The sequence below is a fragment of the Choloepus didactylus genome, chromosome 4 (assembly GCF_015220235.1).
Source record: "Choloepus didactylus isolate mChoDid1 chromosome 4, mChoDid1.pri, whole genome shotgun sequence".
NCBI lineage: Eukaryota > Metazoa > Chordata > Mammalia > Pilosa > Megalonychidae > Choloepus > Choloepus didactylus.
The window spans coordinates 158,330,721-158,355,195 of NC_051310.1; the positions used below are offsets into that span (position 1 = coordinate 158,330,721).

At 56.1% G+C, this 24,475-nt stretch overlaps 2 protein-coding genes across 5 annotated transcripts; both read right to left on the reverse strand.

Moving 5' to 3' along the window:
• Positions 1-1,279: 1,279 nt before the first annotated feature.
• Positions 1,280-15,995, reverse strand: TGM1 (transglutaminase 1). Of its 3 annotated transcripts, none has more exons than XM_037834655.1 (15): positions 14,029-15,995; positions 13,427-13,795; positions 13,089-13,277; positions 11,862-12,110; positions 11,372-11,490; positions 11,145-11,252; positions 10,586-10,760; positions 10,080-10,218; positions 9,844-9,947; positions 7,582-7,670; positions 6,933-7,086; positions 6,557-6,838; positions 6,272-6,432; positions 5,744-5,880; positions 1,280-1,680 (listed from the first exon to the last, which is right to left on the reverse strand). In XM_037834655.1, the coding sequence occupies exons 2-15, from the start codon at positions 13,785-13,787 to the stop codon at positions 1,458-1,460; spliced, it is 2,490 nt and encodes an 829-aa protein (XP_037690583.1). In that variant the 5' UTR covers positions 13,788-13,795; positions 14,029-15,995; the 3' UTR covers positions 1,280-1,457. The 3 variants fall into 3 exon arrangements, with proteins under 3 accessions (XP_037690583.1, XP_037690582.1, XP_037690584.1); XM_037834654.1 differs by having other exon boundaries at positions 13,427-13,792; positions 14,586-15,994; XM_037834656.1 differs by having other exon boundaries at positions 14,586-14,708.
• A 1,192-nt stretch (positions 15,996-17,187) lies between these two features.
• On the reverse strand, positions 17,188-23,472 carry RABGGTA (Rab geranylgeranyltransferase subunit alpha). 2 transcript variants are annotated; one of them, XM_037834658.1, is made up of 17 exons: positions 23,132-23,472; positions 22,757-22,813; positions 22,496-22,606; positions 22,005-22,129; positions 21,609-21,796; positions 21,130-21,333; positions 20,720-20,803; positions 20,551-20,633; positions 20,363-20,464; positions 20,152-20,257; positions 20,006-20,057; positions 19,758-19,846; positions 19,516-19,604; positions 19,304-19,420; positions 18,356-18,469; positions 18,040-18,127; positions 17,188-17,413 (listed from the first exon to the last, which is right to left on the reverse strand). In XM_037834658.1, exons 2-17 carry the CDS (start codon positions 22,757-22,759, stop codon positions 17,265-17,267), a joined length of 1,704 nt encoding a protein of 567 aa, XP_037690586.1. In that variant the 5' UTR covers positions 22,760-22,813; positions 23,132-23,472; the 3' UTR covers positions 17,188-17,264. The 2 variants fall into 2 exon arrangements, with proteins under 2 accessions (XP_037690586.1, XP_037690587.1); XM_037834659.1 differs by lacking the exon at positions 23,132-23,472 and adding an exon at positions 22,965-23,015.
• Positions 23,473-24,475: the final 1,003 nt, after the last annotated feature.

Below are 24,475 nucleotides of genomic sequence, written 5' to 3' on the forward strand. Positions count from 1 at the left end.
TGCAATTTAAAAGTAGATGGGCTAATGATACTTAAGGAAAGACTTAGAGGAGGTAGGGAAAGAGCCGTAGAGACTCTAGGGAAGGACTTCTGCTGAGGACACAGCTGAGCAGAAACTGTGACGCAGAAGCCAGCCTAGTGGCATCCAGGAAAAGCAGGGGCTGATGGCTCTAGCTGCTGTGAGAAGAGCAGACTCTAAAAGGACAAGATGGAAGCAGGGAGAGTGACAAGGAAGCCACTGCAACAATCCAGATGGGAAAAGACAGTGGCTCTGGCAGGGTGGGAGTGGTTGAGGCAATGAGTAGTGGTCAGATTCTGGATACGTATGGATGGAAGATGAAACCATCGAGACTGGATATGGGAGGTGACCCCACATTGTGGGGCCCAAGAAACTGGAGAAATGGAGTTGCCATTGACTGAGATGGGGGAGGCTGCAGGAGTTTGATTTTGGACACGTTACACTTGGGGAGTAAAGTAGAGATGTGGAAAAGGCAGTGGACACACAAATTTGAGATGCAAGGCAAAAGACTGGGGTGGAGATGTAATTTTGGGAGTCAGTGGTCCTTAAAACCAGATGAGATCACCTAGGCAGACTGTGGTTGGAGATGAGGAACAAGCCCTGTGATGCTCCAACACCCTGAGTTTGAACAGAGAAGGAGGTGCCGGCCGTGGACACAGATTCAGTGAGACCGGGAGGGCAGTGGCCGGGAAGCCAAGACATCATCCACTCATTAAAAACAATGCTTTCAAAGAATATTTAATGCTGTGGGAAAACGCTCACCACAGGTTAAGGGTGGGGGTGGGGTGGGGGTGGGGAGGACAGCAGCACATGAAACACAAGGCTAACAATTCTTTTCTCTAGTGGCGCTGGTTGAGGGTCATTTTTCTTTTCTTCTTTACAATTTTCCATATTTTCTTCATTTTTAGCATTGAACATGTATTATTACTTTTGTAAAAATTCTTAGACAAGGAGATTTGAAAGTGGACATGAAAGGTGGCTTTTCTGCTGCAGCTTATTTCTGCCACACACACGTGCCTACAAAAGGAATTTGGGTCCTCCCCTTCCATGGTGGGTGCCACGGACGGGAGTGGGGGACACAGCAGGGCTTTGGGTGGCAACAATCCCCCGGGGTGGGGGAGACTGGCCTGTCTCAGGACCTGCCCTGCCAGCCATGCTTCACAGATCAGGGGTGTCAGAAGTGCCACGTCCATCCCCTGGACAGACCATGGGCCCACACTCCTTGGCCTGGCATGGACTGACAGATTGCCAGAACAGCAGCTTCATTAAAAAACAGTTTATTAGCATCTGTGCCACCAAGTGCAAATGAAGATTGGCTCCCTCCCCCGGTGTCCCGGCCTTCCCACCTGAGCCCCAGGGGAGCTGCTCTGTGGTGGGCCCCTGCCTTGGGGCAGTGTCCTTATTAATCTGATTGCAGTCCCATTGCTCCCGGCCCAGGGCTAAGCCCCACCTCTAGATGCCATAGGGATGGTCTCCCCTGGGCCACTGTCGCCTCCAGTGTTTGAGAAGACGCCCCCGGAGGCCAGGGCCACGTCCACCTGGATGACGCCGTGCACCTGGGAAAGCTGTGGGCTGTCCAAGCTGGCAATGAGCTGGCGGGGGCCTGGTCGCACAGGCACAAACGTCTGGCGCAGTGTCACCGTCTCGTTGCCCCCGATGTCGCTGTGGGCAGAGACAGCACTTTGGGTGTGGAGTGACTTGGGGGGGGGGCGGTGAAGGGAGAGCACAGGTGTGGGATCTGACTTGGGGCACCCAGAAGGGAGGGAGCGGAGGTAGAGTTATTCAGGCATTTTGAGACTCAGTTGGAATCTCCACATCCAGGACCAGGACAAAGTCTGAACCCAGGGCCACCTCTGCATATCCAGATCAGCCGCCCGAGCTGGAAGTCTCCCCGTCATCCAGAACTCCTCCCCCACTGCTCCCACATCCACCCGGACAACAGGTATTACCAAATACTTTTAGTTCTGTCAACAAAGAAAGTTTAAGAAATTCAATTATCTTCTACTATAATTATATTCCAAAGAAAAAAGAGCATTTTAATACACAAGAACATTGGAAGGATGCTATCACAGAAAAATAAAAAAAGTCCTTCCCAAGAATGGTCAGTTGGCAATTTTAAGTTGACATATGCACTTCCCTGCTGACACACACATACACATACACACACACACATGCACACACAAGGTCTGTATTTTCCCCCCTTCCCAGACCATCTCTCTGGGAATCACGACTTCACCAGCCTCCTAACTGGCCTCCTTGCCTGCCATCTCATTTTCCAACCTGTTCTAACCATTCAGTGATCTAAATGCTTCAAAGGCTTGGCGCCCTTGGCACTTGCAGATGAGATCCCGGCTCTCAAACCTGACACACAGGCTCACCGTGACTCAGCCCCTGCTTGCTCTCTTATCCCCTCCCACTTCTCTCATCAACCAGCACCATCGCACTCTTTCCCCTTCCCCTAACTCACCTCTGTGCAGTCTGCCTTGCACGGATTATGCTCCCAGTTCTCCCTCCCCACCCTGGGCTGCCTGGCGAGGCCCTCCAGGGCCTGGCTTATCTACCCCTCAGCGAGGCCTTGCTGAGCATCTCCTGCCCTCAAGAAAACAAAGCTTGCCCTTCTCTGAGCTCCTCCAGCCATCTGCACGTTGCTTTTATCTCTTACCCGCTCATGCCTTAACCCCGTTAGAATCTGTTCTTTCTTGTCTCTGCCCAAACCCTCACCTCCAACCCCAACTCCACCCAAGCCTGCCTTGGGAACCCTCTCTGCAGCCAGGCCCCGGGTAGACCCTGCAGTCCTCCAAGGGAATGGGCCAACATCCCCAACTCCAGGGATAAGCACTTCTCAGAATATGGCAACTGGTCAGAGTCTGCTTTCCAGAGGCTTCCTTGGACTGCTCCAGACTTCTACCATCTATTAGCTGTGTGGTTGAGGACAAGTTACTTAACTTCTCTGAGCCTCGTTTTCTGGTCCACAAAATGGAAGTGAATATAAAACAAAGGGATGGGATCAGGTGGCCTTGAAGGTGCCTTCGAGCTTGGTGAAGGAAGGAAGCAGGGGTAGGTGGGAGCCTTTGCCCTAAAATATGTTATATTTTATAAATTTGAGTTTTAAATTTATACACACTTTTCCACAGACACAATGTTAAAGACCAGCCTTCAGAAGTCTATTTAAACCATACTGTACTTGAGCTATACTATTTCAAAAGCTAAACTTTATTTATAATAGTATTTCCAAGAGAATCTGCTTTCCAGGTTCCAACTGGGAATGTCAAGATCTTTCCCTGCCATTGTCTTAGTGCCAGGGGAGGACTTTGCTACACCTTGTTTGTGACTTTAAGGTGAGTACAAATCAGTTGTTACAGCTGGGGTCTGCCTTTAACCAAACTTAGATCACCAAACCAATTCTCTGACAATGACACCAGAACTTAGACATCCAAATGAGTGCTGCCCCTCAATCATGCACTTGTTTGAAATTATGTTGCCAGTGTTTGAAACTCAAAAAGAAAAAAATTCCTATTGGATTTTTTTTTCAGAAGATGTACAAACCACACACATGTGCACACACACAGTCACCTGCACATCCAGTCAGCCCGTTCCTTCTTTACAGCCATGCTTCAGTTTTCATTGAAAAGGTCATCACTTACCTTATTAACTAGTCTCAACTGTAAATGATTTCAGGCTGCTGCCCTAAAGGCAAATCCACCCCTCAAGAGGGAAGATTGGCCACTCTAAGGACATTCTAAAGAATATGATTCAGGAGCTGGGGGAGATTCCCAGGAAAGGTAGGGAAGAGACTTCCGGCCTCCCATGGTGACTGCTTTGGTGGTGACAACAGTTGTCTGGAGGAGTAAGTTCTGGAATGTTTATTAAGTGGCCAGTCACCATGCTTGGGCGGCACCCCTTGTGGCCTAATAGGGTTCCATACCACAGCCTTTGATGTGCAAACAAATGAGAGGCAAAGAAACACCCTTGTTGGAATTTCATAATATGAAATTCCAACAAGGGCAACTGTCCTGGAGGCCCCGGCCAAGGACCAGCAGAGGAGCCACAGAAAGTCCAAGGAGGACCTGCCTTGAGAAACCAGCATCCAACCCTCAACCCTCTCATTTACTGGGAGGAAGACTGGGGCCTTCAGAAGGGGGAGGACCCATGAGACCCCACGGCCGAAGAGAGTTCGGGACTCCCAACACTCAGCTCAGTGTCTTCCTTACTCCCAACTGAGGGCAGGAATCTGGGACCCCCAGAACAAGGGGGTCCTAGAATAGGGGAACCCTCCTTCCATCATCTTGTGGACTAAGAGCCACCTAGCAGGATGGGCCATCTGGGAGCCTCAAGCCCCACTCTAAGCTGTCAGAGACCCTTGCAGAATGGCAAGAGGAAAGCGGCTCCTTTGTGATATAGCACATCAAAGGATCATGAGAGCCACCTTCTCAGCTTTGGCTGATGGGGTACAAGGTAGTTACCACTAGGCAGAGTCTGCTGTGTGGGGAGGGAGATGGGAGGTGGCAGAGGGAGATAGGTAGGGTGGGCAGCGATCTTCTTCTTCTCCCCCATCCATCCCCTCCAAACAGGCCAGAGCTTTCCCTTGGGCACTCTCTGCCTAAAGAGGAAAACACCTACCTCTGACCTCAGAAAGCTGATCTTAAAAAGTCAGCCTCAGCCCTTCTCTACTTTCCCTTTGTGCTTTTTCTTGGGGAGGGACATGGTGGCATGTGAGTCGATGTCAGATGTGACAACCACCAGCCACCGGTGCAGGAACACCAGCCTGCACGTGTCTTCACTGGACACAGAGCCTCCCAGGCTGAGTTTCAGGCCCAGGCAGGCCCGGTGAGGGCCGGAGGCACAGAGACCTGTTGTCTGGTCATCTCACAGATAGAAGTGCCTCTTCAATTAGCCTTCCCTTCCCTGGGGTCCAGCTCCCTCACACTGAGCTCTTCTCTACCCAGGAGACATGCCTATCCTCCACACCACTGACAGTGTAATGATATGGCACAAACTGAGCCAAGTGCTCAAGAGCCTGTGCAGGGGGCATCCACAGGGAGGAGAACAGAGTCTGTCCCTTACGAGCTGTGAGACCCTGTGAGACCCTGCCCACCAGCCCCCATCTGTGGGGGTGATGACGGCCATGATGCAAATGACAACTACCAAGGGCACTCTCACCCGTGCCAAGCATCATCTCACCGAGTTCTCACCGCATCCCCAGAAGGCAGGTACTCTGGTCATCCCCACTTTTACAGGTAAGAAAACTCAGCCTTTGAGAAGATAAGTCACTTGCCCAAGGGAACCCGGCAGTGAAAGATGGAGCTGGGACTCAAAGTCAAGTCTTTTTGGTTCCGAGGCTTTGCTATGAAGGAGATGATGTTCTTGAATGCACTTTAAAGAGTGTTTGTGAGCTCCAAATGAGGTAATGTTCCTGAAAGTGCCTTGTCAACTCTTGAATACTGGGCAAATGTTAGTGATGAGCCTCTAGGTAAAGTCTGAGCTCCCTAACGAGAAGGTGCATCAGGGCTGGGACAGCGAGCCTGGCACTAGACACAGCAGGTCTCCTTAAACTCTGGCCAGACTGGACTCAATCAGGAGATCTTGCTGGCTGGTCCCAAGCTCCTTTGTTGGGTCCAGACAGAACAGATCTGTTCTGAGCTAGAAAGGAAGCTAAGCTGGGACCCTGGGGCAGCCCTGGAGGTAAGGCAGGGGCAGCAGCAAGGACAGGAGAAGCCAGACTCACCCAACATTGAGGATCTTGGGTCTCTGTAAGCCGGAGCCCTCGAGCCGGAAGACAACATTGGTGAGGGTAACTGGCAGGGGATTCTTGAACACGATCTGAACTTCACACTCCTGGCCAACCACTGCCACTCCCAACAACTGAGAGAGAAAAAGAGTCCCACACCCACACATCAGAGACCTGGCCAAACACCTAGGGCCCATAGTGCACCGGACATGGAAAACACTTAGAATCAAACCCTTCCCCTGAGTCTCACATTTCTGCCACCAAGAGAAGGTTTGATCTGCTCCCCAAAGCCAGAGAGAAAAACTCCAACCCATTCTCCAAACAAGGTGACTGTAGAATCAAGGATATGAGACCCTATTTTATAGAAGAGGAGACTTCGGTCCAAGAGCCCAGAGCCAGTCCCTGATTTTATTTGCCTGAAACTGCTCATCTGGGCAGCTGCTCCTGGTTTGGCTGCCCCCTCTCCCCTTCTCTGATTGCCCGCTGCCCCTGACCACCCGTCACACCTCAGCGAGCCACACTCACCGTCAGGGAGAGATCTGGGGTGCGCAGACGGAAGGTGTGCTGCTTGGCCAGCACCTGCCCATTCTCCTTGACGTGGCCCGAGACGTTGAGCAGCATGGACCCCTGGTCCACGAGGTGGGGCTGGTATTCCTTGTAGGCCACGGGCATGGTTACGCGTTCCGCTGGGGAGAAGAGACGTGGTGTCCCCGAGGCCTGCCTCCCCACACACAGCTCCCGGGGGCTCCCTGGGCACAGTCCTGGGTCAACCGGCCACCGAGGGGGCAGGCCGTGGGCAGGAGGACTTACAGGCCCCTGGCTCCAGCACCACTTCCTTCTTGTTCTCCTTGAAGACGGGCCCCGTGACGCCGGTGTAGTAGGTAACGGAGAGGTAGAGATGCAGCTTCACGGTGTGGCGGCTGCTGCCGCGATTGGACAGTACCACAGAGACCATCAGATCCTGCCCTGTCACTGCGTCCTGGGCCTCCACCTGCACCGCCACATCCTCAGCTGAGTCCCGAGTGGCGTACACGTTGGGTTTGCTGCCGTGGGCAGCTGCTGTCTCCACCGCCTTCCGCTCTGCCTCTGAACCTGGGGGGTGAGGGTCACAGGTGAGGTGACCACTACCACTGGGGGTTGGCAAAGTGCTCAGAGGGAGCACTTGGCCGGGAGCGGGGGACGGTACCTTCGGGGTGCTTGTAGGTGTGGGTGATGTCCTCGCGCATGTTGGAGCCGATGGCCTTCGTGATGATGAGTGTGCCAATGGCTTTCTCCTCTACATACACGATCTTGAAGCTACCGTCGTCCTGCCGCTGCCAGTATACCTTGTCGCTGTTCACCTGTTGGGGGTTTGGTGGGGTGGGTGTGAGCTAGGGATAAGCAAGCCAGAGGGGCTGGGGCTGGGCCTGCCCCCCAGCTGCTTCCCCTGATCCCAGGGGCTGTGGGGTGGGAGCTTCCTGGCAGAGGCCGACTGGGAGACTTTCCAAACTGAGCCAGACAAGGCCAGAGAGCAGGCAAGAAGCTGGTCTGGGAGGCTCTTTGCAGCACAGATGGGCATTAATAACAGTAATCCCTTATGCTCATTCACTGGGTTTATGACTTATAAAGCAGTTTCACACCCATTATCTCTTTTGATCCTGAGTACAGGAAGCAAGGTAGCCATTATTATCTCCCTTTTACAGTTGAGGAAACCAAGACTCGTAGAATGAATGACTTGTCCAACGTCACACAGCTAGGCGGTCAGTGGGGAAGGCAGGACCAGAGGCCCCAGGACGGAAGCCAGCTCTCCGGTCACCCCAGACAGCCCGAGGAGGCACCTGGAACCCAGCCCTCACCTCAGCAAAAATGAAGGGCGTGTCGTACTTCATATACACCAGGCCGTTCTTGATGGACTCCACAGAGCAGGGGCCACAGCAGAAGATGCCTGGGCAGTGAGCGCAGCACAGAGATGAGAGGCCCACACAAGGCCCCGGTTCCATCCAGCCAGGCCCAGTGCCTACTACCCAGTGGCTTGTGGAACAAGGCCACCAGCTCTCACCCAAACACTGCCACCCAGTCCAACCCAAACAGGGGAAACAAAGAAGACAGCAGTTCCATTTGGCTCAGCCCAGGCTGCTTTGCCGGGGTTGGGGCGGTGGCAAACGTGTGGACGAATCCGCCTTGACTGCGAGTCATCGGCACACTCTTCCTCGACAGGCTGAGGCTGGATGCCCACTGCCTGTGGGTCTGTGCTCCCTGTAGGACAGGACCCTATCCTTCATCCAGACCAACCCAGAGCCCATGGGAGAGAGATGAGACCTCCACCATCACTCCAGAAAGATCCCCAACAACCCCTCAGCTCTGCAGCCCATGTGTGCAGCCTCTCTACTGGGAGGTGGGAGAGGAGCTGGTGGGAAATAGGGTCTGTCCTTATCACATCTAGGAGGCCTTCTTGGAGGAGATGGGCTAGCAGGGAGGAGGACTGACAGGACAGAATACAGAGCAGGAAGTGAGGACCATCCACAGGTAAGAATCTGAGGCATCGCCTAACACTAGGCCCTCCTTTTACAGAGGGAGAAACTGATGCTCAGTGAGGCAGAGCAGATGCCAGGATCGCACAGGACATTTGGATACAGAGGGAATGGAAGGAGCTGACATTTACTAAGTAGCTGCTATGCTCCAGCCATGCTTCTAGGCTCTCTAATAGATGATTTCTCACCTAATCCTCTCTACTATCCTGGAAGATACATATTACCCCCATTATACACAAGAACAACAAAAGCCAAAGGAGCAAGGCACTTGCCTAAGATCACACACCTAAGAAGTGGTCAAGCTGGACTCAAGCCTGGGTCTGGCTAGCCCCGGAGCCCCCTGCCTTCTGCCCACCCCACCACTTCCAGAGTGGAGACCAGAACTCAGACTTCCCAGGGTCCTGGGCCAGGTTTTTCCAGCATTGCAGAGTTGCACCCATAAATATGTGGAGGGGTCTGGCTGGAGACCAGGGGAGGAAGGTGGGCTAGACCAGGGTGAAGGGACTCAGGGTGAGGAAGGGAGAGGCAGGAAGGAAGGTAGCAGGAGGGGCAAGTCTGACTGCCTGGGGTTGGAGCGTTGAGCTGGGAAGGGGTGGGGGACCCATTTGAGAATAGAGTGTACACTAGGTTTCAGTTTTGCAGAAACACGTCTATGTGAACACAGAAAAGAGACTGGTAGGTTATGTCAACAATGATTACATCTTAGGGTTGGGCTATGGGGGCTATTTTCTTATTCAAACCTATCTGAGCCTTTGACTTTTCCCTACTGTACATATGACTCATAGCAAGCATTGGGGCTGACAGGAGAGGAACTTGGTGAAAGTGGGAGTGCATATAGAAGAGGGAGGGAGTCAGGAGCCCTATTTTCTCTGTCGCTGACATACTGCTCTGTGCACCAGAGAAAGTCAATTCACCTCTCGGGACCATGGTTTCCCACGTGCCCCATGAGGGGCTTGGAGTGGGTCCCAAACCTAGCTGATCTCCAGAATCACCAAGAGAACGTTCAAAAAATGTCAATTCCTAGAAGTTGTGCTGTATCAGGACCAGGGTGGGACCTAGAAATTTACTTTTAAAAAAATTTTAAACAAAAACATAATATTTTATGCTATTCAATTTGCACTTTTTGCCTTCTTCCAAGCATGTATTACTTCTAATAATGATTTGCTTTAACTTAAATACACACACACACACACACACACACACACACACACACACAAAATATGTAACATTAATTGGTCCTTCAGTTAATTGTCTCCAGGATATAAAAGTGAAAAAAAAGTAGAAGAATGGATTTGTGGTGAGAGGAAAACCTTTCACTGACTATTCTTGAATCTTTTGATCTGAGTGTATTAACCATTATAAAGATAATAAAACTTAGGCAAATAGATAGTTATATAGACAGGTGAAAATAAACTAACGGGAACATGGCGATTCCGTTGATGAGCCAGTTTTAGGAACTAAATGGGGTTAAGGGACTTGGCTCTAAGGCCCAGTCCCGCACTGACACTCTGAAGTCTGTCACCCAGGAAGGGTCCGGGAAGGGGCCTGAGTTGGGGTTGGGGGCTGGGAAGAGCCCCCCCGTCTTACCACTGCTGGTCTCCTGGGGTGTGGCGTCCACAACCTGCCACCCACTGAAACCTCTGGGTAGATCCGGCCTCTTCATCCAACAGTCATTCCACACGTGGAAATTCCTGGGTAGACGTGGGGGGAGGGCTGGGTCTGAGCATCCCCGACAAAGCCCTGCCCAGCCCACCCTGCCCCTGCCCAGCCTTCCCCATCCAGCCTGGACCCCATCCTGGTCCTGTCCCAGTCCCCAGCCTCACCAAACAGAATCGTGGTTCAGGTGCTCGAGTGGCTTCATGTTCTCATCAAAGTAGATGTCCATGGTGAGGGACGTGTCTGTGTCATGCGCAGAGTTGAAGTTGGTGACAGTGCGTGTGGCCAGGCCCAGGCAACGCAGCACTGCAAAGGAGCCAGGGTTGGGGTTCAGAGCCCGGGGCTGGGGCAGGAGTGAGAGGGGAAAAAGCTGAGCTGAGCCTGGAACGCCAGGGTCAGGGGTCACCGGGGTCAGGGAGCACTGGAGGTTAGGGGAAGCCAGGTCACCTGCCTGGCTCAGAGCCTGCCTGTCCCACTCCCTCCTCTCCCCTAGGCCTCTCTCCGTGGTTAACGCTAATTAATGATAATTAAGGCCAGCCTACCATCCACCCCCGCCCATGTCCTGCACGGCAGCCACAGCTGGGGCAGGGGACTGGGTGAAGGTGGAGCCTGGCTTCCCTCCCTCCCTCCTCCTCGTAGGGCCAAGGCCACTCCCGCCTGGCCCCTTCACTACCTGTGGTGGTCACACCGGCAAAGACCCAGCACTGGCCATAGGGGACGGAAGAGCCGGTGCGTAGGTAGCTGAGTAGGATCTCCACGCTGCCAACCCACGCCGACGGGTTGGTGCCTCGGGAGTAATCGCCAGACCAGTTCCCAATCAGGACCCCGTTGTCATCTAGCGAGTTCACCTGGCCAGGACAGGAGAGATGGGGTGAGGTGGAGGTTGGAGGGAGAGGCTGGGGATTTGCCAGCTCAGCCCCTGACTCTGCAACCACCCCTCACCCCCAAATGCCTCAGGATCTAGATCTCACGCCGGGCCCCACCCACCCCTCGCTGAGCCACCAGCTCCCCCACCTCACCCCTGCTCCGACACAGGAATGCGATTCCTGGCTGTGCCAAGTTTTGGGTCTGGCCCTACATTCCACAGGAGCTGGGAAAGGGGCCAGGAAGGGTGCAGTGGGAGGCAGGCAAGGGACAGGGCCGGGGGGCCTGGAGGACTCCAGAAAGCGCAGGGGGCAGGGGTCACAGTGAACAGACACAGAGTAGAGCTCAGAGGCATAAAGAGGACTCACCATGGCAGACACGACTCGGGAGATGCTGACCGGGTCCCCACGGCCTCCATACGGCATCCCCCGCCGGTCCAGGATGTACAGGCAGGCATCCAGCACCCCGTGGTCAAACTGAACAGCGGGAGGCAGAGGGGGCTGCAGCCCACTGTGGGAGCTCAGCCCTGGGCGGCCCCCTGCTCCCTCCACCCCCACGGCCCAGCCTCTCACACTTGGTGGCCAAGCCATCATACCTGGCCGTAGTTCCACGTCCTCTCGCCGATCTGTGCTTCGGTCCCATAGTATATTCTCCCAGACTCGTTAAGCACATACTCCTGCCTCCAGTCTTCATGGTCCACGTACACAATGTCCTCTGGGTCCCCAGAACACACATGCCTGACTCCGTCTGGCCCTCTCCCCGGGCCCCCCCTCCCCTGGGCCAGTTCTGCAGGACATATCCACAGAGGGAGGAGGGGAGCCTCTGGCCTGACAGGGATGCTCCCAGGAAGGATGGAGAGAGTGCAAAAGAGCTGCTGGGAGGAGGTGGCTGTAACCAGGGCCCCACACAGGGAAAGGCGAGGCTGTGTGAGCATGGGCCAGGCAGTTCTCTAGGCTGGACCCAAGTCCCCTCACCTAGACCAGGGGAGGCGGCTTTCTCTTAGGGCCAGGCCCTGAGACCCCCAGCCTGATCCTGGGAAAGGCTGCCTTCACTTGTCCTGCCCCCTTGCCCTCCAGCAGGCTCACCTGGGCACCAGGGATTGAAGAGGATGTAGATCTCGTTGTGGGGGTCAAAAGGCAGCTGGAACTCGCCGGCCTCTGAGCGTGTGCGGACCGTGAATTGGAACTTGCCGATGATGGAGTTGGGGGAGGTGTGCACCCGCAGGTTCAGACTCTGCCCGTCGGCCTTGATCACCTGGGCCTTCCAGCCCCCACTGCCCCCCTTGCCCACCGGAATGATCACATGGGTGCCCTTGCCCACCTCGGGGTTGTTGCCTAGAATGGGCAAGGCAGGTGATTAGCTGGTGAAGCCTCCCGGAGGAGCCGGTGCCGAGGCTTGAACCCCTCCCAGCCCCGCCCAGCATGCGTGTGTGTCCTGAGTTGGGCCATCACCTTAGTCTGTCGCATTCTCTGTAACAGCAGCTCTGTCCCCACCCGAAACTCGCCCATGCATTGGGGCAGACGCCCCGTCCAACATCCCAAACCTGTTCCCTGATACTCAGCTTAGAGGTGGAGAGGGAAGTCACCAGGGCCACTGCCACCCTCCCACCTGCCTGCTTGTCCCAGTGCTGGGGCTCGAGGAGCAAAACCACCCTGGCTGGGTCCAGATCCTGCCGCCCCGCATGAAAGGGCAGTTCAGATTCCTAAAGCCAACCCTGACTGCTCCCCGAGGCTGCAGCTTCCAGAGCCCAGGGCCAGACCGGTGCAGGTGGTGGGGGTACCCGGGAAATTAGAGGCCAGGGTGGGCAAGGGTAGGCCCTAATCAAGGGGTATGAGGAGTCGCCCGCCTCCAGCAGCTGCATAATCACCAGCCTGGGCAGCCAACGGCCGGCAAGCAATGCGGTGAGGGAGGCACCTGCCCTGGGCCAGGGGCTAGAGCCAGAGAGAAAGACAGAGGGAGAGTCGAGAGAGAACCAGCCACACCCTCGGGAGAGAGAGCAGACCTAGAGAGAGACACACACAGAGGCAGCAATGCTGAAGACACCAAGGTGAGGCAAGAACCTGTAGAGGAAATTCTTTGAGACAGATGCCCCTGGAGGCTTGAGGGAGGAGAGCTTACATTCCACAACTTGAAGTACACACCCAGGAACAACCTCTCTCACCTGCACCTGCCTTATCTGGCAGAGGAGTGAGGTGGAGAAGGAGCCAAAAGATGCCTCTCTGACCTTAATGCCAAGGTGGGGCACCTGACTAGCCAGCCCCCACAAAATCTGAGGACTTCACCCTTCTCTGGCCAATCCAGGCCCCACTGACCGATGATCAGCTCCAGGGTGACATTATCCGAGGACGTATAGGGCCGGGACAGGGAGAGGACCATGCAAAAAGGCTGTCCGCGGCGCAGAATCAGCTCGTTGTACTCGAACTCGTCTGTGTGGTGCTCTCGGCGATTCTGGTCCGAACGGGAACTCAACAAATCCACACCAGTCACCACCAGCATGCCCTCTGCAAGGCCACAGCTCCAGTCAGGGAAGCCACGCCTTGGAGCCCAGGTCCCCATCTTTAGCTTCCCAGCTCCCCGCAGATGCCAGGATGTGTCTCAGCCCCGCTGAGGCTCTTTGGCCCTCAGCTACTGAGGACATGCCAGGTCTCACCTCGGACGGAGCCGTCTCCAGCTGCGTTCACACCGCTGCCCCGGGAGCCCGGCCGGCGGGAGTCTGAGCCCCGGGAGTCAGGCCCGCGGGAATCAGGCCTGCGGGAGTCAGGCCGGCGGGAGTCTGAGCCCCGGGAGTCAGGTCTTCGACCCCCAGAGCTGGTCCCCCGGTCGCCACGGGTCTCGGGACCCCAGTCATCATCAGCCCCACTTCGGCATGAGCAGCAGCCACAGCAGCGAGCCCAGAAGGAACGGCGGGGACGTCTGTCTGGCTCTGGTTCCGCCTCTGGAGATGGGGTGGCAGGGGGCTGCCAAGGGTTCCCGCCCCAGCGGCCCACGTCGAAGCGAGGACTGTCCGTCATGGTGCCTGCTTGGAGGAGGCAGGGGAGGCTCCATCACACACACTCAGAGAGCAAACCATCCCACAGACCTCCTTTACCCAGGCTGCCCTCCCCGCCCCCGTCCCCTTCCCCAGCCCACCAGAGACCTTCCGTCCAGAGAGCTAACTCGGTCTCAGATCAAGAGAGTCTGATCTAGACTCAGAGATTTCCTCAGTCCCAATTCAGAGACACCTCCACCCCCCAAGACGCCATTGGGACTCACCCCGAGAAACTTCTCACACTGCAGAGAAGAGACTTCCCCCTTCTGGCCCCTCACAAACGCCCACAAACCAGATATTCAATGGAGAAATCCACTCAAGGACCCATCCCAGAAAATGCTCATAGTTCCTCATGGGCACTGGTCACGGCCTCCAGCCCCAGCGGCCCGGAAAAAGCGCCCCCAGCGTCCCTGGGCCCGCTCCCTGCACCACTAGCTGACCACTTTTAGGGAGTCCCCACTGGCCCCTTTGTCTAATGGTCCACGACGCTTCTGGTACCGCCCATTTTTTTTAGCAGAACCCGCCCCCGGCTCCCGCTCCCGCTCCCGCAAAGGTCCCGGCAAGACCGGGGGGTGGCGGGGAGCCCTTCGTGTCCCCCACGTCGGGCAAACCCCGTCGCGGGGCTGCCGGGAGGGGCGGGCACAGCAGGTGCGGGAGCCTGTGCTCATCCCGGCGGCGGGGTCTCGGCCTCGGCGGGAGCGCCGCTGGGGCTGACAGGCACCGGCTGGTCCGCACCCCTCCTGGCTGGGGCCGGACCGCAGTGCCAGCTGCAGCCCCTCACCTGGCCGCGGAGTGGGCGACGGAAGCGCTGAGCCCCCGGGCCGGCTGGGGTGAAACAAGTCGGGACCGATGGGACGGGACGGACGGGCTGGACGCCGTCGTCGTGCGAGTGGAAGGTATAGGGCGGGCCGGTGCGTGGTTTATGAGGGGGGAGGGCGGGGCCGGGCTGCTGGGAAGGGAAGCCTCGGCGGCGTGGTTGCTCCATCCCACCTTCCTCCCCAACCTGCTCCCACCCCAGGCTTCCTGGGGCTGTGCCTGGAGGGAGGGGCGGGGAGAGAAGGACGGGCCCACCCCCTTTCCCCTTTCGAGGAACCAAGATGATGCAGGGGTGAGGCAGGGGTTAGGGAGGGAAGGGGTCTGTTCCTGCTGAAGAGAAAACGTAAGGCATCGGTACCCCTGTCGGAGGTACCCCCCCACAGCAGGCTGATTCTTGCTAGAGTGGGCGTGTGGGGAGCCAGGAGAGAAGCCCTTAACACGATGGGGCAGGGAGCCCCCTCCCACCCACACCACTGCCCAGCAGAACCTCTTTTCCCAAACTCAGCCTGCCTGCCTTTGCTTTCACAGGCCCCAGCTGCTGAGCTCCCCTGCAGCTGGGCCAGGTCAGCCCAGTGAAAACTGGCCCATGGTCTGGTCCTGGGACTTCTCCAGCCAAGGGAAGTCCTGGGATCCCAGGCTGCAGACAGTGACGTCAGCAGCCAGGCCCTCAGACTGGCTCCACCAGCTGGCTCCTGACCTGCCGGCTCTACCAGATCCTCTGACCCCTCCGCCCATCTGTGCCACCTTCTTCCTCCAGTTGCTCCACAGCCCCTGGCATGGGTGGGCTGCCCCTGGCTGCCAGGGTCCCTCCAAGTTTGGAATCAGGGAGGTCAGAGCAGGAACACTCTCTTGTTTTCTTGTGGGTATCTGGGGGAAGCTTTGGCCTTTGTTCTTAGGCTTGGGTGGTAACAGACCCCCTCCCCAGGGCGCAGAGAATCCCCTTCCCTCATTGTGGAGGTATCTGCTCAGCTGGAGTTGAGGAGTCCCTCTCTTCTTCACCCTGGAATTCTTCCTGGAAATCCTGACCAACCGGCTCCAGGCTCTGTCCTATAAGCATCCCAACTCCACCCCTGGCATTGGGAGAAACTCCAAGAGAACCCTGAGGCACACAGGAAGCCAGGCATCTTTGGGGAGGCTCTGCTCAGAGTCCTTCAGGGAGGCTGGGGGCCTGTTCTTGGGCCCATCAGCCAGGGGCCTCTTCCCTTCACCCCACTGAGTGTCCTAGATCTGCCACAGGCCACTGAACATAAGACACTGAAAATAGGGTTGGCAAGAGACACGGAAGCAGACTCAAGGAGAGGCTGAACTTGGTGATGCATCAAGGCAGGGAGGTGCCTTGGGGAGTGGGGACAGAGAGGCTCCAGCACCTGGAAAGAAGCCCTCCATAACCACACTTACCTTTTCCTGTCCAGCTCCAAGCCCCAGAACCTGGCAGGGATCTGCCCCTACCCCTGTGGAAATCAAAATTCCAGGCAGATGTTAGGTGGGTCAGCAAAAGGGCTTCCTTGAGGGACTAGGTATCTGGGCATCACTATGGATATGGGAAGGGATAGGGCCCCAGGTGTCTGGATGTATGTGAGCTACGTGGGTCTAGGCAGATTTCCAAAGAACCAGGAAAATGCCTCTTATTCTGCTCAGGCTTTCTGTTTCCCCACCCAGCCAAATTTGGCTCAGTGACTTGACCCCTGCTCTTTCCCTCTCTTCTCTCCAGGAGACCCTGGTGCTTCCCAGGCTTTCAAAGTCAGGACTTTGCATGTGTGTTCCAGGGGTGGGGGTCGGGGTCGGGGGGCACAGGAGCAGAAACCCAGCTCACTACCTCAGGGAGCTGAGGCCAGCCCTTTGGCTCAATACAAAAAGCAAGAACATAGCAATACAAAAGCAAGAACATGAGTCTAGAATCCCTAGATGAAGATGTAGAGATGACTTTGGCCCCAGCACTCGATAGTTCAGCAACCTTGAGCGTGTCTTAACAGTTTTCTCATCAGCACAATGAGCTTAATCAGCTCATCCCTGAGAGCCTGTGAGGGTCAATGTGAGATCAAGTGTACTTTCAAGGGTTCTTCAACTGCGAAATGCTGTTCAGGAGGACTGACACTGTTGTTCTAACAGGGAGGAGCCCTGGCCCACACCTCCTGGGAACATGGAACACCTGTGCCTTCTCAGCTGTGGTGAATGAAACTCAAAGACTGAGCACGAGGGCCAAGGGGCACTTGGAAGGGGCTGGGGTTATGGGAGAGCCTTCTGTTATCCCTTCCAGTTGGAGAGACTGACAGCTGCTTTTCTAGCCCCACACCTGAACCAAAACCCAAGCCAGCTCCAAATCCCAGCCTGAAACCTGAACCCAGCCCCAGAACAAGCTGGATGATGAACTCAAATCCAGCCCCAGCCAGTCTTGAACTTTTTCCCAAACACTGAGGCTTTGGTTCTCCATGATAGGGGACACAGAAATGGAGAACAGGGAATGTGAGCAGAGAAGGTTAACAGGGTCTAAGGCTCTTTTTCCTTTCCTCTCCCAGGACATGTGGCAATAGTGGCAGTGGTGGTGGTGATGGCGAGAACAGCAGCAGTTTGGTGGCCCCAGGGGGCCTCTACATTCTTTATTCAGTCTCAATAAGTTAAAGGGCAAGGGTGAGGGCAGAGCCTCTTAGGTGAGGATGCTGTCCACAAAAGGCAGCAGTTCGGCCAGGTGCTCTGAGATGCCCACTGTTTGGCACAGGGAGTTGCCTTGCAGGTTGAGGGAGACCAGCTTGGGGCAGGAGGAAAGTGGTTGGAGTGCTGTGGGCTGATGGAGGCCTTGGGCAGGAGAGTCAAGGAAAGCATGGCAGGTTCCCCCAGGTCCATCAGCTCCTGGTGCCCATCCCTGTTTTTCCTTGAGAGCTGAGGGTCTGCTGCCTGGAAGCCTGTGTGATGGGCACCTGGCATGCTTCTCTGGAGGGGCTCTAAGCAGGGGCCAAGCAGGGAGCACAACGAAGCTGGCTGGGTGTGGTACGAGAAGGAGAGGTGGAGACTACGGCAAAATGGAAGCCAGCCCATTTAAAGAGGCACCCACTAGTCAGCTGTGGCTAAGTTGACAAGTGGAAATGCAGCCCAAAGGTTGCTTTAGCTCCCCAGTTTTAATACATGAATCAGAATTCTAAAATATTTAAAATATGAAACTTCTTGATCTTTAAAATACTATGCAGCCCCCAAGGACATCTACAGGCTGCCCATTTGTGAATTCTGGCATGAGGAAGTCACTGCCATCCTGCAAAAACCCACCCAGTACAAGTCAATGATAGGCCCGTGGGGCCCCCAGGCTCTCATCTCTCCTCAGCTTAGGCCACCAGAGCCCCTGCTCCCTTGCCCTTCTCAGGGTGGCATCCCTGTCTGTCCTTCCCCAGTGGGGCACCCCACTCTACTGCAGTCTGAAGGAAGGATACGATTGTTGCACAGCAAGAGCTCTTGCAGCCGGGGCAGGTTAGTGACACCATCCAGGGACTCTATGGCATTATCACTGGCCTGCAGCACCTGGGGGACAGGGAGGGCAGGGTAGCATGGGGCAGAGCAGGCAGTGAACAGCCTGGGACTGGTACAAGCAACTGAGGGGTGGGCCCAGGGTGATCAGTCACAGGCAGTGGAAGGGCATGTGGAGTCAGGCAGGCTGATGGAGAGGGGTCAAGGCAAGTGGTCATCTGCAGGGGCTGGGAGGTCCTGGCACATCTCTTTGTATGGAGGGAAAAAGGACCAGTGCTTTACCTCCAGGCAGCGCAGGGCAGCCAGGGCAGGGGGCAGGGCTCGGAGCCGGTTGTGCGACAGGTCGAGATGCGTGACCAAGAGCAGCTGTTCCAGATGGCAGAGCACCGTCAGATCCTGAGGGGAGGGGGGTGAGGAGATACCCAATGAGACCTGGGGGAGGTCCCTGGCCACCGCTTATTTGGTGCTTACTCTGTGTCCCACACAGGCCCCTGGATCGCAGGTCTTATAGAGCCCGCTGAGGAGAGGAGGGAAGCAGGTGGGAAGCTTGCATAATCCATGGTGGCACAGGCTGGGTGTCAAGGACGTGGGACAGTGAGTGCCGGGTGTAGGGGGGCGGCGGGGAGGAAGCAGCCTGGAGTGGGGGCAGGGGCAGGACAGAGGACAGGGGAGGGCACAGGGGTAAACACAACCTGGTGAGTCTGGGGGATTGGTTTGGTGGGAGCAGAGGCAGGTGACAGTGATGTGAGAAAACTGATTATGTCAGGAAGAACTGACAGGGGAAGGACTAGAGACGGTGGAAAAATGGAGTCTGGAAAGCAACTCAGAAATCTCCAAGAATTATGTGGGCTTTAGGTGTTGGAGTCTACTCTAGGGTAAAAAGCCTGGGGATAGTGGGAGGGGTGGGTGACAGGTCACTCTGAAGGGAGACTGAACCTGTGACTGGCCCGGTGGAGGCCCTGATGACTCAGGACTTGAAAGTGGGTGACATGAAGAATGATGGGGCAAGTTACAGAAAGCAAGGCCTGGAAGAGGAGGAAGCTTGAAGGGAGATGGTCAGCTCAGTCACTGTTGAAAAGAAATGTCCAGGAAGGCACCTGAGACTGAAGGCAGAGCTAGGGGCATGGTGAGGCTGGACAGAGCGGGTCCCAGTTAGAGCCCTGAGAGTGGACATAAGGGCTGGCCAGTGGGGCCAAGGACCCCGAGGAAGGCACGTGCGGCAGCCAATACCTTGCGAGCTAGGTGCAGCACGCGCACCTCAGCATACTCCATCTTGAGCACGCTGTTCTCCAGCAAGAACTTGCTGCGCAGGTCGTCCAGGTATGCTGCCCTCATCGGGTCCACGGCCTGATGGGGAGGTGGCAGACAGGGTATGCATGGCAGATGCCTCCCTCCCTACCCACGGGGCCTCCCCCTTCTCTGTCCCCACAGGCCCAACTTGCCCTGAGGGTCTGGAAGTACTGCAGCATCTCCTTCTCGTACAGCAGGGGGTCCAGGGCCCGCATCAGCAGGATGATGGTGAGCAGGCACCCTGGGGAGAGGACAGGAAAACGAGGCTCTCTCCAGGATCCTCCTCTGCTCCCCAGCCTCTTGAGACCCTTCCTGCTCTCCCCAAGGGGCCACCCTGGGAGGGGGCCTCCTTAGAGGGATCTGGGGAGCAGGCCCTCAGGGAATGGAGCCTCACATTTGTTCTCAGGCTCCAGCTCCTGCAGCTCCTTACAGGATTTGAGCTCCGACTGTAGCACTGTGGACTTCTCTGCCGACAGCTCACACCTGAGGGCAGGTGGGGTGGAGGGTGGGGTGATGCCCATAGCCTTGGGATACTGGGGGCCCTCAGTATGCAGTCTGAGACCATCCCCCAAGCCCCAAACCTCCTGCCTCAGTTGCCTGGGGCCCAGAGTCTAGAGCCTTTATCTGTGCTTCTGTCTTTACCTGAATAACTGCTCATCTGTGGCTGAGTCCCGGCACCAGCCCTCCTGGCGGCCTGAGGGAAAGAACAGGTGGCAGGAGGGGACCCTCATAGCAGAAGAGAGGGATGAGGGGCTGCGTTAAGTGGCGGAAGCTGCAGGTTGCATCACCTTTTAAAAGCACACATTCCTTCTGAGCATTGCCTGCCATCCAAATGACACGAAACGTATGTTGGGGCAACTGGTCGTTGAGGGAGGCGGTGGGCAGGTCACAGAGCTGGGAGCACTGGGTCAAGGAAATGCCCTGGCCTCACCACTTTCCCGGTTGTCCGCCTTAGCCCCACCCCAGCCCCCACTTCTGCCTCCACCAATCCTTGGATACCCAGACATGGCTGGGCCGGTTCCTGCCATCTGGGGTCCTCCATTCCACAGCCAGGGGTGACTCATCAACCATGAGCAGCAAGGTCTGCACCCTGGAGTCCACCTGTTGGGGACAAAGGGAGATCTGTCTGCCCCAACAGCACCAGGCCCACCATCCTGATGCTCCCCAGCACAAGCTGCAGAACTCACTAGAAGGGGCCGAGAGAAGGAGACAGTCAGACAGGCCTCATCCCGGCTCACGTGCAGGCAGTGCAGGGCATCCTGGGGGTCGGCTGGGGAGGGACACAGCCTCAGGTCTCCTGAAATCCTCTTCCATTCCTTCCCCCCCACACAGCCAGCCTCTTCCCCCATCACTCACCTCGGCCCAGAAGCCAGCGGTGATAGAACCAGGCACTCTGATCATTAGGGTCAGTGAAGAAGGCATTCTGTATCAGCTCCAGCTCTGTGGGGACCAAGGTGGGGCAGGGGAAGGAGGTCAGGACCCAGCAGGCTCCCGGTCGCTCCAATGCTCCCACCCTGTGCACCCTCTCCTTAGATGTCTCCAGCTCTCAGTTGCACTTATATGCCAGCCTTGCACACGGGCTGCATTCAGCAGTTTTATCTTCCCCCTTTGACACCTTACGTTGAGTCTTATGAACCCCAGAGCCAGGCATGAAGTGGGCAACAATAATCCGACTGACAGGTTCAGGAACAGGGCCAGACACCAGGGCTGGAAGGGCCCTGAGGAGCTGTTGCTGGTCCTCCCCAGCACCCCCTGGCCCTGCTTACCTTTGAGCAGCACGTCCTCAGGGAGGCGCCCCTGTGGTCCAGAGTCTGGCTGGGGGTGCAACTGAGGCAAGAGGCAGGAGCGATAGTGCCAGGACGAGTAGTTGGAGAAATTTCGGGTAATGAGGCTGTCAGTAAAGGCTAGCTCCTCTGCGGGGGGCACAGCTGCCTGTGCAGCCACAAATCGACGGTAGTCCCAGCAATGAACTTGAAGGAGTGGGGCAGGGGTTGGAGAGGGAAGTACACTTCAGAAACAGGGCAAGAGGAGCTCCTTGGCTGGCACCCCCAGGGTTCCCCTGGAGACCCCCAGAAACATCTCTACATACTCCATGGAGGATGCATTTCGCTCTGTTATCCCTTTTGCCATTAGCTCAGTGGGCCCATTCTGGACATCCCTCCCCACTCTGGGCCTTACTGAGGTCCCAGAACCAGAATGTGGGTGGCAGGTGAGGGGTGTGGGGACAGAATCTGCAGGCACGTACAGTTCCGCTCATCCACCTCGAGGAAGCGGGCACACAGCTCCAGCTCCCGGGCCCAGTTGGGCTCAGGCAGGTGGCCCAGCAGCCAGCAGCGATGGTGCCAGGTGCCGTAAGACTTGGGGTTCACCCGCAGGCAGCTCTCCAGGAAGCCCAGCTCTGCCTTCACCAGAGCAGCAAACTCCTCAGGGGACCTGTAGCCAGGGTGCAGAGGGATGGGGGTCAGAGCTCTCCAACACAACAAACTCAGCTCACTCACAAGCATCTGCGCCCACTCCTACACTGCTCTCTGCTTATGTCCCTGGGGCCCTATTCCTCCTCCATCCCTGGACCCAGGCAGGGCAGGGACAGGACCAAAGCTAGAGAGGGAAGGTCTTCCTAGGGTCCTGAACCCCTACGCACTTCTGGACCTCCAGCTGCTGGAGAACCTCCCGTCGGCAGTTCCAGAGGGTGGCAAAGTCAGGGTTGGCTCCCAGAATCTGGCTTGTCAGGTCCAGCACTGACTCATCCAGCTCACCAGCCTGGCGCTGAGAAGGTAGGCAGCAGGGTCAAAGATCACAGCATTCTCCCACCCCAAGACAAAGTAACATAAATAGAACTATTGACTATTCTGTGAGTCCCACACTACAGAACAGGTACTATACAAAATGGTTTATGTGTATTCTTGCATGTAATCTTCACAACAGCTTTATGCAGTAAGTGCAGTTATTAGCCCCATTTTACAGATGAGCAAACCGAGGCCCACAGAGATTCAGTAACTTGCCCAAATTCATGCATCTAGTACGTGATAAATCCAGGATTTGGATCCCGGCATTCTGACTCTAGAGCTTAGATCTTGCCTCTGTGCTTTGCTAAGGGAGCCGTCTGGGGAGGGGTACGTCTGAGGGCCCCACCTTCTGAAAGACAGACTGGGTGGCTGACTGGTAAAGCTTCAGCTTCTGCTCCCGCTCTAGCCTTTTGGCCTCGGCCTGCTCTTCCGATGTCTTCACCTTCAGGCGCCCGTGCTACAGAGAAGGGCTGGTTGTAAGGGTGCAGGCTGCCCTTGCAGGGGCATACCCGCAGAGACCTCCACTGGGGAGCTCCAGGTTCCTACGGGGTGACCGAGACAAGGCTAAGGGGATGCTGAGGTCAGGGGCTGGGCTCAGGATTCTCACCATGGTGCCGGTTCAGGGTTCAGGACCGGGGAGGCGTCCAGGGGTCGCCAGTGAAGCCTGGGGAGAGGGGGTGTCAATTAGGGAGCCCCGCCCCCACTAGCTCCGCCTCCAGCTGTTCCCCGGAAGCTGCACGCGGGCCTGGGTGCTGACCCCCGGTCCATAAAGGGGTCCTGAGACAGGCATAGGTGGTCCAGGAGGAGGCGCCCACCCAACTCTAATTTCCTGCCGCGCGGTCCCGCTTATAGTCTGATTCGCCGGGACTGGAGTCCGAGCCGGGACACTTAAGCGATGAGGACCTCTCCGCTCCCGAGAGGCTGCAGCTACCCGCCCGCCCCAGCACTCCCAAGCACCCCCGCCCCCCGCGGGCGGACCCACCTGCGCTGGGAGGGGAGCGTGCAGAACGCTGAACTGCACTGAGTCGGGGCGCGAGCTAGAGCGGCGCCACGCCACTATCTTCTGAAGCCTAGCGCCCTCTCCAGCCCTAGAGAGAGGTCCTCCGCGGAGTCTGCGGGCTCGGAAGGCGCATGCGTAAAGGCTTCGCGCGCAGTGCGTGACACCGAGTCCTTGGCCCTGCTTGTGTGTAAAGTACGCATGCGTGACTGTGGCGCGCGTGTTAAATCCGCGAACTTTGTACGAGCTGGCCGGAGGCTGCAATTCCAGTCCGCTACTCAAACTGCAATCTAGATGCAAAGACTTCTCCAACAGCCGGAGAAACACACCCCCACCACTCTATTTACCTCACTGTGGCCGTACTGGCCACTTCCTATTTGCCAAACCTAGCTGATAAGAGTTTCCTGTGCTTAACTTCCTTGATCTCTGCACATTTACGCCACTGACTGACTTCCCTCCACTTGACACCCCTGTTCTGGCTTTTCCTCTTTCTTCTTTGCCTCTCTTGTCATCTGTTCACCTCTTCCCCTAAAGTGTTGGTGATCTCCAGAGCCCTTTCCTCAACCCCTTCTCACTTAACACGGTGTCCCTGGTAGAACGTTAATAAAGCTAAGCCGACTATAGGTTGGAGCTCTCCAAAGCCCTGTCCTTGGCCCACAGATCTTTTGGCCCCACACTTTCTCTGGTTTAAATTACTACCTGTAAGCTGATGAAACCCAAATTTGTATCTCCAACCCAGACGTCTTGCAAACTTGAAAAATAATATATATATATATGCGCATACATATTCAGAATCCAATTGGTGATCACCTGGGTGTCCCAGAGACATTTGAAACTTCAAGTGTTAAAAAGATATCCTCTCTCCTCCTCAGGGCTATCTAAACTTGGGCTTTTTATGTTTCCTCTTGCAGTGAATGGTACTTCCCTGCCCCCCTCCCTTCTCCTTAATATCTCTTATATACCCTCTCCATTCCTTCTGCCACTAAGAGTTCAAACTCTCGTTTCTTCTCCAGATTATTGAAAGACTTCTCCCTTGTCCCCCATCTGCACCCTGTCCCCTCTATTATCAGTGCATGCCTTGAAATGCTGCGGATCAATCTTTCTAAAATGCAAATTGGATCATGCCACATTTCTGCCTAAAAGCCTCTGTGCTTCTGACAGCTTTTCAGGAGAGAGTTTGAATCTCTCAATTTAGCACATTAGGCCCATCATCAGTTGGGTATTGCCCACCCTCTGGCCTTAGGTCCTGCCTGTCCCTGTTTAAAACCCTTCATCCCATAGAACTACTTGCAGTTTCCCATACATGTCAACTTGTTCCTTTTTCTTGAA